Source organism: Musca domestica, unplaced genomic scaffold (genome assembly GCF_030504385.1).
Source record: "Musca domestica strain aabys unplaced genomic scaffold, Musca_domestica.polishedcontigs.V.1.1 11, whole genome shotgun sequence".
NCBI lineage: Eukaryota > Metazoa > Arthropoda > Insecta > Diptera > Muscidae > Musca > Musca domestica.
This window is the reverse complement of record NW_026712133.1, coordinates 1,394,805-1,408,153: the sequence shown is the minus strand read 5'-3', so window position 1 is coordinate 1,408,153 and position 13,349 is coordinate 1,394,805. Positions and strand designations below refer to the sequence as shown.

Here is a 13,349-nt window from a genome sequence, read left to right as displayed (position 1 = left end):
TTATTTTAGAGAAGGCTTGCGCAAAAGCAAATTTTCATTCCTAAAAAATTGACTAAAACCATTTTGACGCGAATCACCAATTTTCAGGCAGTAAGGATGGAAAGTGTGAAAACGTAGCGACTCTCTGAGTCGTAGTTGTAGATGGGTAATTGTCCTCGCAGAACTTGTCTGATGGCGAAATTAAAGTTTTTTCTAGAGGTAACGGAGGACGAATCATTTACACCAGAAATGGTTTCAAGAGTGGATCGAAACGATAACTTCAATCTATTTTGAAGGTGCTCAGCTATAAAAGTAGCCTCAGACGCGGGGTCAATGAGAGCTCGAACTGGATAAGAATTTTCTTCGTGAGGACTCGCGAATTGTGCGATGTGTAAAACATTTGTTTTTAATGGCATACATAGCAACTATGTTCACTGGGACAGTTACTAACCCAATGAGCTCTTGACAAACAATTAAACACAAGCCATGCTTTTTCAAAACTGTAATTTTTTGCTCGAAAGACTTCTTTTTAAAATAATGACAAGGGTAGAGCGCATGATTTTCATTATAGAATGCAACACAATGATGTCAGAGGAAGTTTTCGCCAAATGTGACTTAGCGTTGATTTTTTTGGGGATTTTGAGGAATCTATACCTTGTATGCCACGAAAACAGGTAAGCGTCTGAATGCTCTCCGTGGGGAACAAATAGTGCTGACCCCTGACGATAAGGAAGACTCATCTGTGAGACTCTGTTCCCAGAATGTCACCGTAAGCCTTGATAGTCGCTGAATACAAATAAAAACTAAAATAGGATCCCAATGATCGGTGACAATGTAATAGACTGACATGTCAGATTATCAACCGTTTCTTTGTAAAGTTTTAACATCTATAAATGGCTAGTAACTAGCATTTTTATACCCTCCACCTTGGAAAGAAGGGTATATTAACTTTGACATTCCGTTTGTAACATCGTCGTAGACCCCATAAACTATATATATTCATAATCAGCGGATCATTCTAAGTCGATTTAACGATGTCCGTCTGTCTGTCTGTCCGTTTCCTGTTGAAATCACGATACAACCCACATTATTTGACGTAGAGCGCCAAAATTTAGCAGAGCAATTTGTATTATGTCTAGGATGGTTGGTATTGGTATAAAATGAGATATATCGGTCCACGTTCTGGTATAGTCCCCATATAACGGTACCTCCCGATATTCGGTATTTTGATGATTTATGCCACATTTTTCACGGATTTGTCTGAAAATTGGTATTTTTAGGTCATAACGGGTTCCAAAGAGTGTGACAAAACATTGCATGTATAGGTCCGCGATTTGGTATAGCCCAATATAACGGTACCTCCCGATATTCGCTATTTTTATGGTTTTTGCCAAATTTTTTCACTGATTTGTCTAAAAATTAATATTTGTGGGTCATAATGGGTCCTAGTTCGTGTGGCGAAACATTGTATGTATTGGTCCACGTTTTGGTATAGTCGCCATATAACGGTACCTCCCAATATTCGGTATTTTGATGGTTTTTGCCACATTTCTTCTAATGTTTCCTTTACCATAAGGTGGAGGGTATTAAAAGTTTGGCCCTGCCGAACATAATTTTTTTACTTGTTTTATTGTCATAAGCATCCCTAAGAGTTTTTCAAGCCAGAATAAAAATTTTAAGAGCGAGTGGAAACTTCGACACCATTTTCCCTAGTCTCACCTTGAGTTTTCTTAATTAAATGACACATCCTTTCAATATCAGTTAATCGGGAATTATTTATAAACATAGCAGAAAGTAGATCTCAGAACGTGGGCCATGACAAAAAATCTGCGCGGAAATCATCTTTATCCCATGGCTGTAGATTAAAATTATGCATGGTGTTCCGAACCACAAGGTAGACGCCAATTCGAAATTGAAATATCAGCAATGCTCTGAATACCTAAGTAAACCATATTGGATAAGGGTGGCAAACTATTATTTAGTACTTTGCTAGATTGGTAGTACATGATTGCAAACTATTCGACCTATTGAGTGTACAAACTGCAATATTTCGGTTATTTCCGATAAACATCCAAAATAGTTTTTTTTTTTCTGGTGGACTGTTATTTTTCATAAGCAGAAGTAATTTCGTCTGAGGTACTACCCTCTACGGTTACCAAAAAATGGAGATACTTGTCATAAGTATCCTCGATTTTGTACCACAAATACTGTAATTCGGTGTTTCGAATTTTTAAATTGAAATATATGTTTATATGTGTATATATATTCTTTTTTATGTGTTTTGTACAATTTTATTTTCTGTGTTTATATTTCATAAAATTGTCCTTTGTGTTAATAATTACTGTTCAATGTTTGTACAATGTTTCCTTTCCTGTAGTATTGATATTTGTGTTGTAAAATCACTGTTTGATTTTTATAAAATTATTAACATCAATAATATTTTTCCTTTATTTTAATCACTTTAACTTGTCACACGGGGGGAAACTTGCGTTCGCGATTGTAATTCGATTCGAACTCACTAATCTTCAATTTGCATTGTCACATCAAACCAGTTTTGGTTGTTGACGATGCTTATTAATTGGAATTCAGCATTGGAATTTACCGGTGGCTGCATAAATGAATGTGTGTATGTTCATGTGTTTACATTATTTACATCATTCCGTTTTGATGCTTTTTATGCAGCCAATACCCAACCAACAATGTTGGGCAAAATTGCGTAAATTTATGAACATTTTCTGGGCCCCAATGACAAGTGTAAGTATTCACTTGTAATATACCATAAGAATGGTCGTTCTTCAGTTCCTCGGCATGTTCTTGATGGGCCCAGCAAATACGTACCCCAGCTGAGTATTGTAGGCCAGGACATCGCCAATTCCTTCTGCTGTGCGCCCATTCTTCTTTAAGGCGGAGTAAATGTACACCAGTCAATTTCGGCAATACCCCCGACGATCCACTATCTCATACCGCTGGAAGGGCATCTGCCTGCGGAACCTCTCACTGGCACTGAGGGCATGGTCTTCTTGGCATAGTTCACATGAATATTGCCAGTAGCTAGGTCTCTCATGGCGCTGGCGTGGTCTTGCGTTGACGGCTTTCAGGGGATGTGGAAGTGGGACAATAGGTTGGCCATATGGGTCTATTGGCGCTTCTTGCTGTTAGATGGAGATGGCGCTTCTTGCTTTTAGGTGAGTCTGGGCTACGGCTGCGATCGTCTAGACGGCAGTCCTGGTTGGGCAAGTAAGCGGCTACATCTGAAAAAAAATAAAGACGAGTACTAATTTTTTTTTGAGTGAGAATCCGACTAGTCAGTCGGAAAACAGTTTGGCAATTTTTGTTATAGGTCTGCTAATGTTGCCACTTGCCATCCATATGTCTAGAACTCTGGTATTTTGGTCACTGCCTGGATACTTTTTTATATTTCCACTTAGATCTTCTGTGAGAAACGTGAAGATATTCTAATTTCTATCTGTTGCAAAAATATTGCGGAATAACTTGTAGTCTTTTCCAACGATTGACTAAGCTGAGATCTGAATCTGAAATGTCTGATTCAGCTAGAGTAAGAATGGATGTTCCTATTAAGAAATGACCAGTTGTCAAAGAGAAAGGTCATTTGGGTCGTCGCTAGCAGGACTTAAGGGTCCCGAATTAAGACAGCCTTCAATTCTTGGTAGAAAGTGGTAAATTCTTCAAAAGTGAAGTTCATTTTTGGGATACTTTTACGCAAATGAATTTTAAATGATTTAACACCAGCTTCACACAAGCCGCCCATGTGCGGAGCACCAGGAGGAATAAATTTCCAAGCAAGATTTTCAGTGAAGTTGTTTTGAATCGTGCTATTTTGAAATTTCTTCATGAAAGTTAATCGATCTCGCTTTAATAAATCAACAGCTCCCGCAAAGATAGTTCCGTTGTCAGAGAATATACAAGATGGACAACCTCGCCGACTTATGAACTGGAAAAAGGTAAAGGGTCGAGACAGAAAAGCACGTTTGGGTTTGTTATTTTTTTTATAAATTAAGCAAATTCGACATTTTCGTATGGATCTTAATACTCGGGTCATTAATTGATTACCATCGTGTAAGATAATCATATGAGTAAATTCGACTAACAATTTGCTATGTTTTGCGCCATGTGGTAGTATTATTGGATGGTGTTCGCTATACGAAAGGGCTCGCGATTGTACTAATCTGCCATTTGCTCTAATAATACCCTTTGAGCCTAGAAACAGGTTGAGTGTCAACAGAGGACTTGAAGGAGAAATTTAAGTCTTTTTCATAAGTGTGTTGTATTCGTCTGCATATACCAATTTCTGGGTACGAATTATGCAAGATCGTTTACCATCTTGGATTTCAGCTGCTGTAAGGTCTTTTGACGAGGTACGAAGATGTTGCCTATTTGCTCCAGTATTTTTCCAGAGTCTTAGAGCATATGCACATGATCGATAAACTTTAGCTAAAGACGAGAAATTTTTGCCGTTTTGGCTTCCAAATTTGTGTCATTTAGAATATCTTGAGATGGCCAACGGTGTTTAGGCATTCTGAGCCATTGAGGTCTCTGCCACCAGAGTTCATTGGTCCTTAGCTTTGCGGATGAATATCCACGGCTCGCAATATCAGCTGGATTGTTTTTCGAATCGACATGTCTCCAATGTTCTTGTCCAACATTATCAGCAATTTCAGAAACTCTGTTTCCAACAAATGTGCTCCAATGACAAGGAGGCCTTTTTAACCATGCTAAGACGATGGTAGAGTCTGTCCAAAATTGTTTCGAATATTTGGATATTTGTAGACTATATACAATGGATTTTGCTAATTTTAATAGTAATACTGCCCCGCATAATTCGAGTCTAGGTATTGATAGTTTCTTAATAGGAGCGACACGAGTCTTTGCTGCTAATAATATATAGCGTAGCTCCATACGAGCTTTCCGACACGTCACAAAATCCATTAATTTCTACAGAACCATCTAGCATTCATCGAGGAACTCTCAGATATTCAATATCTTTGCTATTTTTAACAAAATTGTTCCAGTTCATTCATTCATTAGTTATTGACTTCAATTGATCATCACAGTCAATTTTGTCTAGCCAGATTTGTTGCATTATTAGCTTAGCTACAACAACCACCAAACAATTTGGCTATCGTTGATAAAACTTCTCGCTTTGAAGATACATTCTTATTTTCCATTGAAGGTGGGGTGAAGGAAAAATAATCGCCTGAGATATTTAATCGAATTCCAAGGGTCTTAGTAGAAGCATCTTCGGAAATGTCTAGCCAATTGAGTGGCTGTAAATGTTCATGTAGAATATCATGTATTATTTTGTGATCATTTGATGCCCATTTCATCAGTGTAAAAACGGCAGATTCTACAGCGGCAGTTAATTCATTTCGGGTTTTGATTGATTCATCTTCAGTGTGGCCGCCAGCTAATACATCATCAACATATAAATTATTCAAAATTATATTTGCGGTTCTATGATATGATTCTTTTGCATCTTCTGCTAGTTTAAGGGGAGTTCTCAATGCTAAATATGGTGCGCAGTTAACTCCAAATGTAACTGTAAGCAGCTAATAATTCTGTACTGAAGTTTCAGGAGACTGTCTAAAGAGAATTCTTTGATATATTGTTTGCTTTGAATCCAAAAGTATTTGGTGATACATCTTTGTTATATCTTGAAGGCATGTTTGAAGAATCACCATTTTAAAATGTGCAATACTAAATCCTGTTGTAAAATGGGTCCACCAAATAATATGTCACTTAGACTTGTTTTGTTTGTTATAGGAAAGAAGCATTAAATACAACTCTTAACATCGTTGTGAGTCGATCTGGTTTTATCACCGCGTGATGTTGTAGATAATCAATCTTATTACGGTTGCCGTAGTCGTATCGAAAACTGCAACTTGACGCTTCGTAACGAATAATTGGTATTATGTGTGTCGCATGCGAGAAATTACAATTCTGCATGAAATTCTGTTACAATTTTCGTACCACAAAACGCGTTCTAATTCGACAAACGCTGCAAAATTAGTCGTTAGAGATTTTGTTGCCGACAACATACAAAAGTTTTTCCCAATTGAGATTACAAAAGAATAAATAATATACAAAATGGATTTGAATAAGAAGTATGTATCAACATTACAAAAATATATGTATGTACATCTGTTAACATTTCGTTTATTCTAGATTTAAAGTCACATCGAAGAAACAATTTGATGAAATGATCCAGATCTTACAAATGAATAAAAAATTTGGCTAGAGGTTATAGCAATAGCTTAAAAAAATTAACATGGGGCAAAACTCAACATCCTAGGACCGCCGGTTCGAACAAACGAGGCCTTGATGAAAGTCTGGGTCGTCTACAAATTCAAACTAAGGAAAAAGCTAGTTCATAATAAGGCAGAATGTCGTGCTACAGGTGGAGGGCCCTTCAAGCAGTTCATTTTAAGCGACACGGAAGAAGCAGCATCCCGCTTGTTACAATTGGACACAATTGTAAATGCAGGAAACCAAGCAATTGGAATTTAACAGCGTCAACTACTGGTTGAACTGGAGACTGAGTTGGAAGATTTTGAAGGGTTTAATTAGTTTAATTAGTGAAGACAAAGAAAACCACAATCCCTGCACACTGACTCCTCGAAGTGTAAACACTCTACACTGAAATACGCAACAGAAGCAGGTTTTGGTCATCCTGGATGTCTGTACGCTTCCCCCTGTAAGCACAAATAACCCGCATCAAAATTAAATTCAGCAAGAGCTTCCAACGACTTCTTCGATGTTAAACGATCATTAAATGATATTGAGAGGTACCAACGCAAAAACTACAAGCTGAATGAAGAGATGTTAAAACAAACAAAACTTAGCTATAAGTTAAGGGAAGAAATATTAAAACTTCTTAAAGAAGAATATAAAAATAAGACGGAATTCAGAAAGGAACTATTGCGATGCGGGAAAGATGAAATTGAAATTAGAAGAAACAAGGAGTAGTTTTCAGTGAAACAATTTATGTATATAACTTGAAGCATAGCTTTTATATTTAAATATTAATAATTAATTTTATTTTTTATACGATAATAACAAAATGAATTAAATATTTAAAGATAGCATTATTGATTATCTTATGTCTAATGTATTAAAATCGTCGTTCATTTCAACATCATTGGGATCTGACATGACGTAGAGGTTTGTGTTAACTATCGGCATTTCAATTTTGAAATGTATGCAAATGTTGTGTAATGCTGCACAAACTGCTGTTACTTTCCCACACATATCAGGGGTGTAATGCGATTGTCTCGCTCCTAATATACATCGAAATCTGTTTTTCAACACACCAATTGCTCGTTCAACTATATTTCCTGTTTTTTAATGTATTTTGTTGAATCTACACTCTGGTGAGCCTTCGTCAGCAGGTCTAAATGGCGTAATTAAAAATTTTTCCAATGGATATCCTGCGTCACCTAGAACGAACTTTTTAGAATGCATTACTAATTTTATTTAATATACATACCTAATATCCATGTATTTCTTTCGCCATTTTCAAATTTTTCTTTCAAGTGTTGTTTCAAATCACTTGTATTCCGAACCAACGAATCGTGAACGGATCCATTCTGGTGTGACGATATATCTCTAATTCTTAATTTGTGATCACACACCTACAATAATACAGTGACTAAAGCTATTTGCATTATTTATAAGTTATCCATCATACCACCGTTACATTAAGACTGTAGACAATCTGTCTTCCATTTTTGGCGCAACAATTTTTTTGTGCGTCCCATCTATACACCCAATCACACCAGGAAATCCAGTATTGTTCAAAAAATTTTCCTTTATTTCATATTTCTCTTCTTCTGCAGTGGGAAAAGAGATCCAATCTGGACACAGCTTATTATGCAATACTTCTATTCACTCGTGGAACACATTGCTGACAGACGGCTGTGATAAACTGACATGGAAATCGTTACCAGCGCCCTTTTGATAACTTCCTTCAGCGAGTATTCGAATCGTTGCCGCTAGTTTTTGTGTATTTGGGATACTTGTAGATTTAACCCGGCTACAAAAATCTGGAATGAGTTGAGCCAAAACATATTTGAATGCATCCTTACTAAGCCTGAAGTAACTAACGTATCTAAAGAAAAAACTGTTTATTTTAGCTTCTTTCCCATTTTACTTTTCACTTACTGGGAATCAGTCATGGAAAATATGTTAGACTCTTGCCGCAATATTTTTCGTTTCACGTTTAAATCGTTTTGAATATATTCATAAAAAATTGCCAACACTTAACATATTTCAATATTTAATTTAACAAATAATCGTTTTACTTCAACTATTTTTACTGCCGCTTTTATTTATTTTAACCGGGTAGCTCTTAAATTCTACAAATGTTTGTTATTCCAGAGCACCCTGTTTTTTCACATCTATTACAAAAAAGGCGTATTCGAAAATTGTACATAATACCAAAAAAAATTAGTTACGACAACGCCAAGCATAATAAGGGTAAATAATTTGGCATTCTATCTATTTCATTCGGAATGATTTTCCTCATATGACCAATTTCTAGGTATTCGAGTATTGAGGCATCATATTGTTCTTTTATTTCTGGTGTTTTCATAAGTTTTTTCTCCATTCTGTAGAATTGAGCTTAGGTGATTTTTCGGGAATTCTTCGCATATTTTGAATAGGAGAGTCACCACATATTCCATCCTTGGTCCGGATTGTTATTTCAGTGTAGTATTGATCACAAAATTGGTCTTCTTCTGACCGTAAAACTTTTTTAGGGGTCTCTCCCATCTCCCAAAAACGTGTAAGTACTTTCTCTGTTTATTTTGTATGTTTGAAGGGTGCTTCCGGGTATGGGTCCTTCAACTATCCATCCAAACTTTGTTTTTGTGTTAAAATTGATCCAAATGTTTGCATCGGAGTTCCAATTGTGAATATTAATGGTTCAATGTCCATTCTAATAAGTAGATCGGTTGGTTGACTGTTCTAATGCTGTTACATCTCGAAGTTGTGATTCATCTAAGTTTTGTAGTGGTAAATTTGAAGAAGTTCTTTAAAACTGAAGCCCAGACTTTCAGTTTAAGGCTAGGGTCGTATTAGGATCTCATAGTAAACAAGCAAGATTTCGTTGAAGTCTCAGAAACACATTGACTTACGCCAGTGACATGAACTAAGTTGTTACGTGTACTTAACTTTGTACTATTGCTGTGAAGAGTAGCGTTCCTCCAGATCGTCGCTCACTAATTTGCTTATCTTGGAGGGTCAAAGTAGTAATAGTAGTTGGTTCTAGGTTTGTAGTAGAGTATTTGATTTGTAAGAGCGGCAGCACTAGTACTAGGTCGTGCTTCTACTTGAGCTTGGTATGTATTTGTTGTTTGGTTTTTCGTTCCATAGTGTAACAAAGTATTGTGTCTCATAGTACAAATACTGCAGCCAAAGCGACTTTTACAATCCTATCCTGCGTGATTTGATGACATGCAATTGTAGCATTAGTGTGATATTTTCACGATGTGAATTCTGCCATTCACATTCTTTTTCAAAAATTTGCTGCAATCTCTGATGAAATGATTTGATTTGCAGCTTGACATGTTTGAGTATTTTTCGGTTTATTTTGTTGAGGTAATATTACATTTGTAGGTCTTCCTCCCAAATTGTTTGTATTTGTTTAGACATTTGTTTGAAATATTTTCAAAAATCTAGGCATATAATTGGTAATTGGTTTTTGTTAAACAAATTTTGCTGTAGAGGGCTTTATATTACCAACTGATTCCAAGGCTTTGAATTAGTTTGTTAAGAAAGCGTCAAACTGTTCCCATTTGGAATTTTTTTACAATCGCTTAATGAGTTCTCGAATTCTTCTAAAAAGCCTCTAGTTAATTTTGTTGAACAAATGTATATTAAAATCGGATCCTATCCTTTAACATCGACATCAAGCATCCCCAGTGTCTGAATGCTGCTATTAAGAGTGTCTTGTAGTTTTTGTGAATTGATTCCGTAGAAACTCCAGGTAGATTAAAAGTGTCTTAGTTTCGTCATTATTTGCATTCTTTAGATCGTTGACACAATTTGTGAATTTATCGCTCAAAGTTTTATCAATTTAGAATGCTAATCGTTAACCTTTACGAAATTTTGTTGTTAAAAAAAGGAAAAGATGCCCAATCAAAGGGACTAACTTGGTTCAAGATTTTAGTTTCTATCCAAATTTTATTTTTGAAATGAGGATGTGTTTCTTACTCCAATTGTTGTCGACGAGAACGATCTTATCTTATTGGTTTGAGTCAAATTATAATTCGTTCCTTTCCAAAAGTTTCAAAAGTTCAAAAATTTACTTTATATTTAAAGCCGGGCTAATTTGATTAAAAATTGTTTGTTGGGTTGCCAGAAGGGGCCAACTTTTAGCTAAAACGAGCAAACAATTAAATAAAAACTCTTAAAGTCCACTTACAGGAGGATGTTATTTTTGCAAATCGAGAAATAATTCAAATGTTTGTTTTTTTTTTAAGAGTGTAAATGAGTGTTGCAAAAGCAGAAATAACCAGAGATATATTGCTGCAAAAAACAATTTTTTTTTTCAAAAACACAAGAGTATAGGTTGATAATCGAAGGGAAGTTGAAAATTCCAAAAAATTTCAAAGAATCCAAAAATTTTTCAACGAAGTAAAAATGTGTGCTGGGTTGTCGAACAGTTTCACTAAAATCGCTTAATATCCTATGACAGAAGGATATTATTTTTAACAAAGCCAATAACTTTGATTATTGCTTTGAAAATTTATCTGATTCAACAAATTTTTTAAATTCTCCAAATTGTTGATCAAAATCGCAACGAGAGGTAGAAAAAAGCATGTATATAAGAAGCCAAATATTTCAGCAGAAATAGTTCAAACAAATAATTTGGGTCAAAATCCAAAAATTTGAGAAAAAGTTTTTAAAGTAATTTGATTTAAGTCAACGTACAAATATTTCAACAAAAATTTTCAAAAAGTTATTATGACCAAGCAAAGTATTTCAAAAGAAAATAATTTGGGTCAACATCCAAATATTTTTAGCAAAGAAAAGTGCAAAAAAGTGTCAAGAAAAACTTTTTATTTTTCAAAAAGTCGTGTAATGTGACACAAAATTCAAAAATATACCAGCAAAATGTTTCTGCGAAAAAAGCAAGAAATTAATTTTGGGTCCCAGATAAATTTTTTTAAGCTCCATAGAGCAAGAGATATTATGCTAAATGGGAAAAAATGTTATTTCAAAAGAAAATAATTTGGGTCAACATCTAAATATTTTTAGCAAAGAAAAGTGCAAAAAAGTGTCAAGAAAAACTTTTTATTTTTCAAAGAGTCGTGTAGTGTGTCACAAAATTCAAAAATATACCAGCAAAATATTTCTGCGAAAAAAGCAAGAAATTAATTTTGGGTCCCAGATAAAATTTTTTAAGCTCCTTAGAGCAAGAGATATTATGCTAAATGGGAAAAAATGTTAAAATTAGAATAAAAAATTAAAAATTGAAGATATATGGTATCGATATTGTGTCTGTCCGCCAGACCCCGATATTAAATTTGTTCTCCAAAATAATAAATAAAAATAAATTTGTGGGTTAAATTTCAAATGTATGCCTTGCTATGGTACGCTTTCACGACGTACTTTCAAGAGTACTCACTTGGGATTTTCTTTGGGTCTCGGTGTTTTACCTTGTTTGTTGTTGTGCTGCTTGTGTCCGTCCTGCTTGCTGCTGGTTCTACAATTTTCCGTGTTGTTGCTCTTTGTGTCACTGTTTATTGTCTCTTTTTGCATAGCGGTGTGTACGTTCGCTTTTTGTTTCACTGTTTACTGTCTATCTTTCTTAATTATTTATTTTTTTTTTTTTTCAATATCTAAAAATGTATTTTTTTTAACTTTTTTATCTTTGCACTTATGTTTTAAACTCACTGTATTTTTGTTTTTTTTTTCTATTCTTGTGTCTGTCTGTCCACTCACAAAATTTTTTCTCGTTTTTTAATAATTTAAAAACTTCACTTTATGATCCGGCTCTGGAGAACCAAATGTTTTTAGGCTTACCTTTTTTGCCTTTTGTAGCGTTTTTAAATTATAATAAATTTTTGTTTTGTGTTTTATTTAAAGTTATTTTGTATTATTCAATGTCCATTCTAATAAGTAGATCGGTTGGTTGACTGTTCTAATGCTGTTACATCTCGAAGTTGTGATTCATCTAAGTTTTGTAGTGGTAAATTTGAAGAAGTTCTTTAAAACTGAAGCCCAGACTTTCAGTTTAAGGCTAGGGTCGTATTAGGATCTCATAGTAAACAAGCAAGATTTCGTTGAAGTCTCAGAAACACATTGACTTACGCCAGTGACATGAACTAAGTTGTTACGTGTACTTAACTTTGTACTATTGCTGTGAAGAGTAGCGTTCCTCCAGATCGTCGCTCACTAATTTGCTTATCTTGCAGGGTCAAAGTAGTAATAGTAGTTGGTTCTAGGTTTGTAGTAGAGTATTTGATTTGTAAGAGCGGCAGCACTAGTACTAGGTCGTGCTTCTACTTGAGCTTGGTATGTATTTGTTGTTTGGTTTTTCGTTCCATAGTGTAACAAAGTATTGTGTCTCATAGTACAAATACTGCAGCCAAAGCGACTTTTGCAATCCTATCCTGCGTGATTTGATGACATGCAATTGTAGCATTAGTGTGATATTTTCACGATGTGAATTCTGCCATTCACATTCTTTTTCAAAAATTTGCTGCAATCTCTGATGAAATGATTTGATTTGCAGCTTGACATGTTTGAGTATTTTTCGGTTTATTTTGTTGAGGTAATATTACATTTGTAGGTCTTCCTCCCAAATTGTTTGTATTTGTTTAGACATTTGTTTGAAATATTTTCAAAAATCTAGGCATCTAATTGGTAATTGGTTTTTGTTAAACAAATTTTGCTGTAGAGGGCTTTATATTACCAACTGATTCCAAGGCTTTGAATTAGTTTGTTAAGAAAGCGTCAAACTGTTCCCATTTGGAATTTTTTTACAATCGCTTAATGAGTTCTCGAATTCTTCTAAAAAGCCTCTAGTTAATTTTGTTGAACAAATGTATATTAAAATCGGATCCTATCCTTTAACATCGACATCAAGCATCCCCAGTGTCTGAATGCTGCTATTAAGAGTGTCTTGTAGTTTTTGTGAATTGATTCCGTAGAAACTCCAGGTAGATTAAAAGTGTCTTAGTTTCGTCATTATTTGCATTCTTTAGATCGTTGACACAATTTGTGAATTTATCGCTCAAAGTTTTATCAATTTAGAATGCTAATCGTTAACCTTTACGAAATTTTGTTGTTAAAAAAAGGAAAAGATGCCCAATCAAAGGGACTAACTTGGTTCAAGATTTTAGTTT

General features: G+C 34.8%; 1 protein-coding gene and 1 long non-coding RNA gene across 5 annotated transcripts in view; both read right to left on the bottom strand.

Annotated features, from left to right (window-relative positions):
* LOC105262412 (putative transcription factor egl-18) overlaps positions 1 to 13,349 on the bottom strand; it is a 489,034-nt gene that overhangs the window by 72,517 nt on the left and 403,168 nt on the right. Inside the window, exon 5 of one of the 4 annotated variants that reach the window (XM_059129735.1) lies at positions 2,818 to 3,230. The exons of the other annotated variants lie outside the window; for them this stretch is intronic. Within the exon in view, the coding sequence (XP_058985718.1) occupies positions 3,225 to 3,230 (6 nt within the window). The 3' untranslated portion in view covers positions 2,818 to 3,224. The remainder of the gene's footprint in view (positions 1 to 2,817; positions 3,231 to 13,349) is intronic. 4 annotated transcript variants of the gene reach the window in all.
* Positions 7,119 to 10,933, bottom strand: LOC109614305 (uncharacterized). The gene is made up of 3 exons (XR_002195487.2): positions 7,685 to 10,933; positions 7,484 to 7,628; positions 7,119 to 7,433 (listed from the first exon to the last, which is right to left on the bottom strand). It is a non-coding gene; the product is annotated as an uncharacterized LOC109614305 (long non-coding RNA).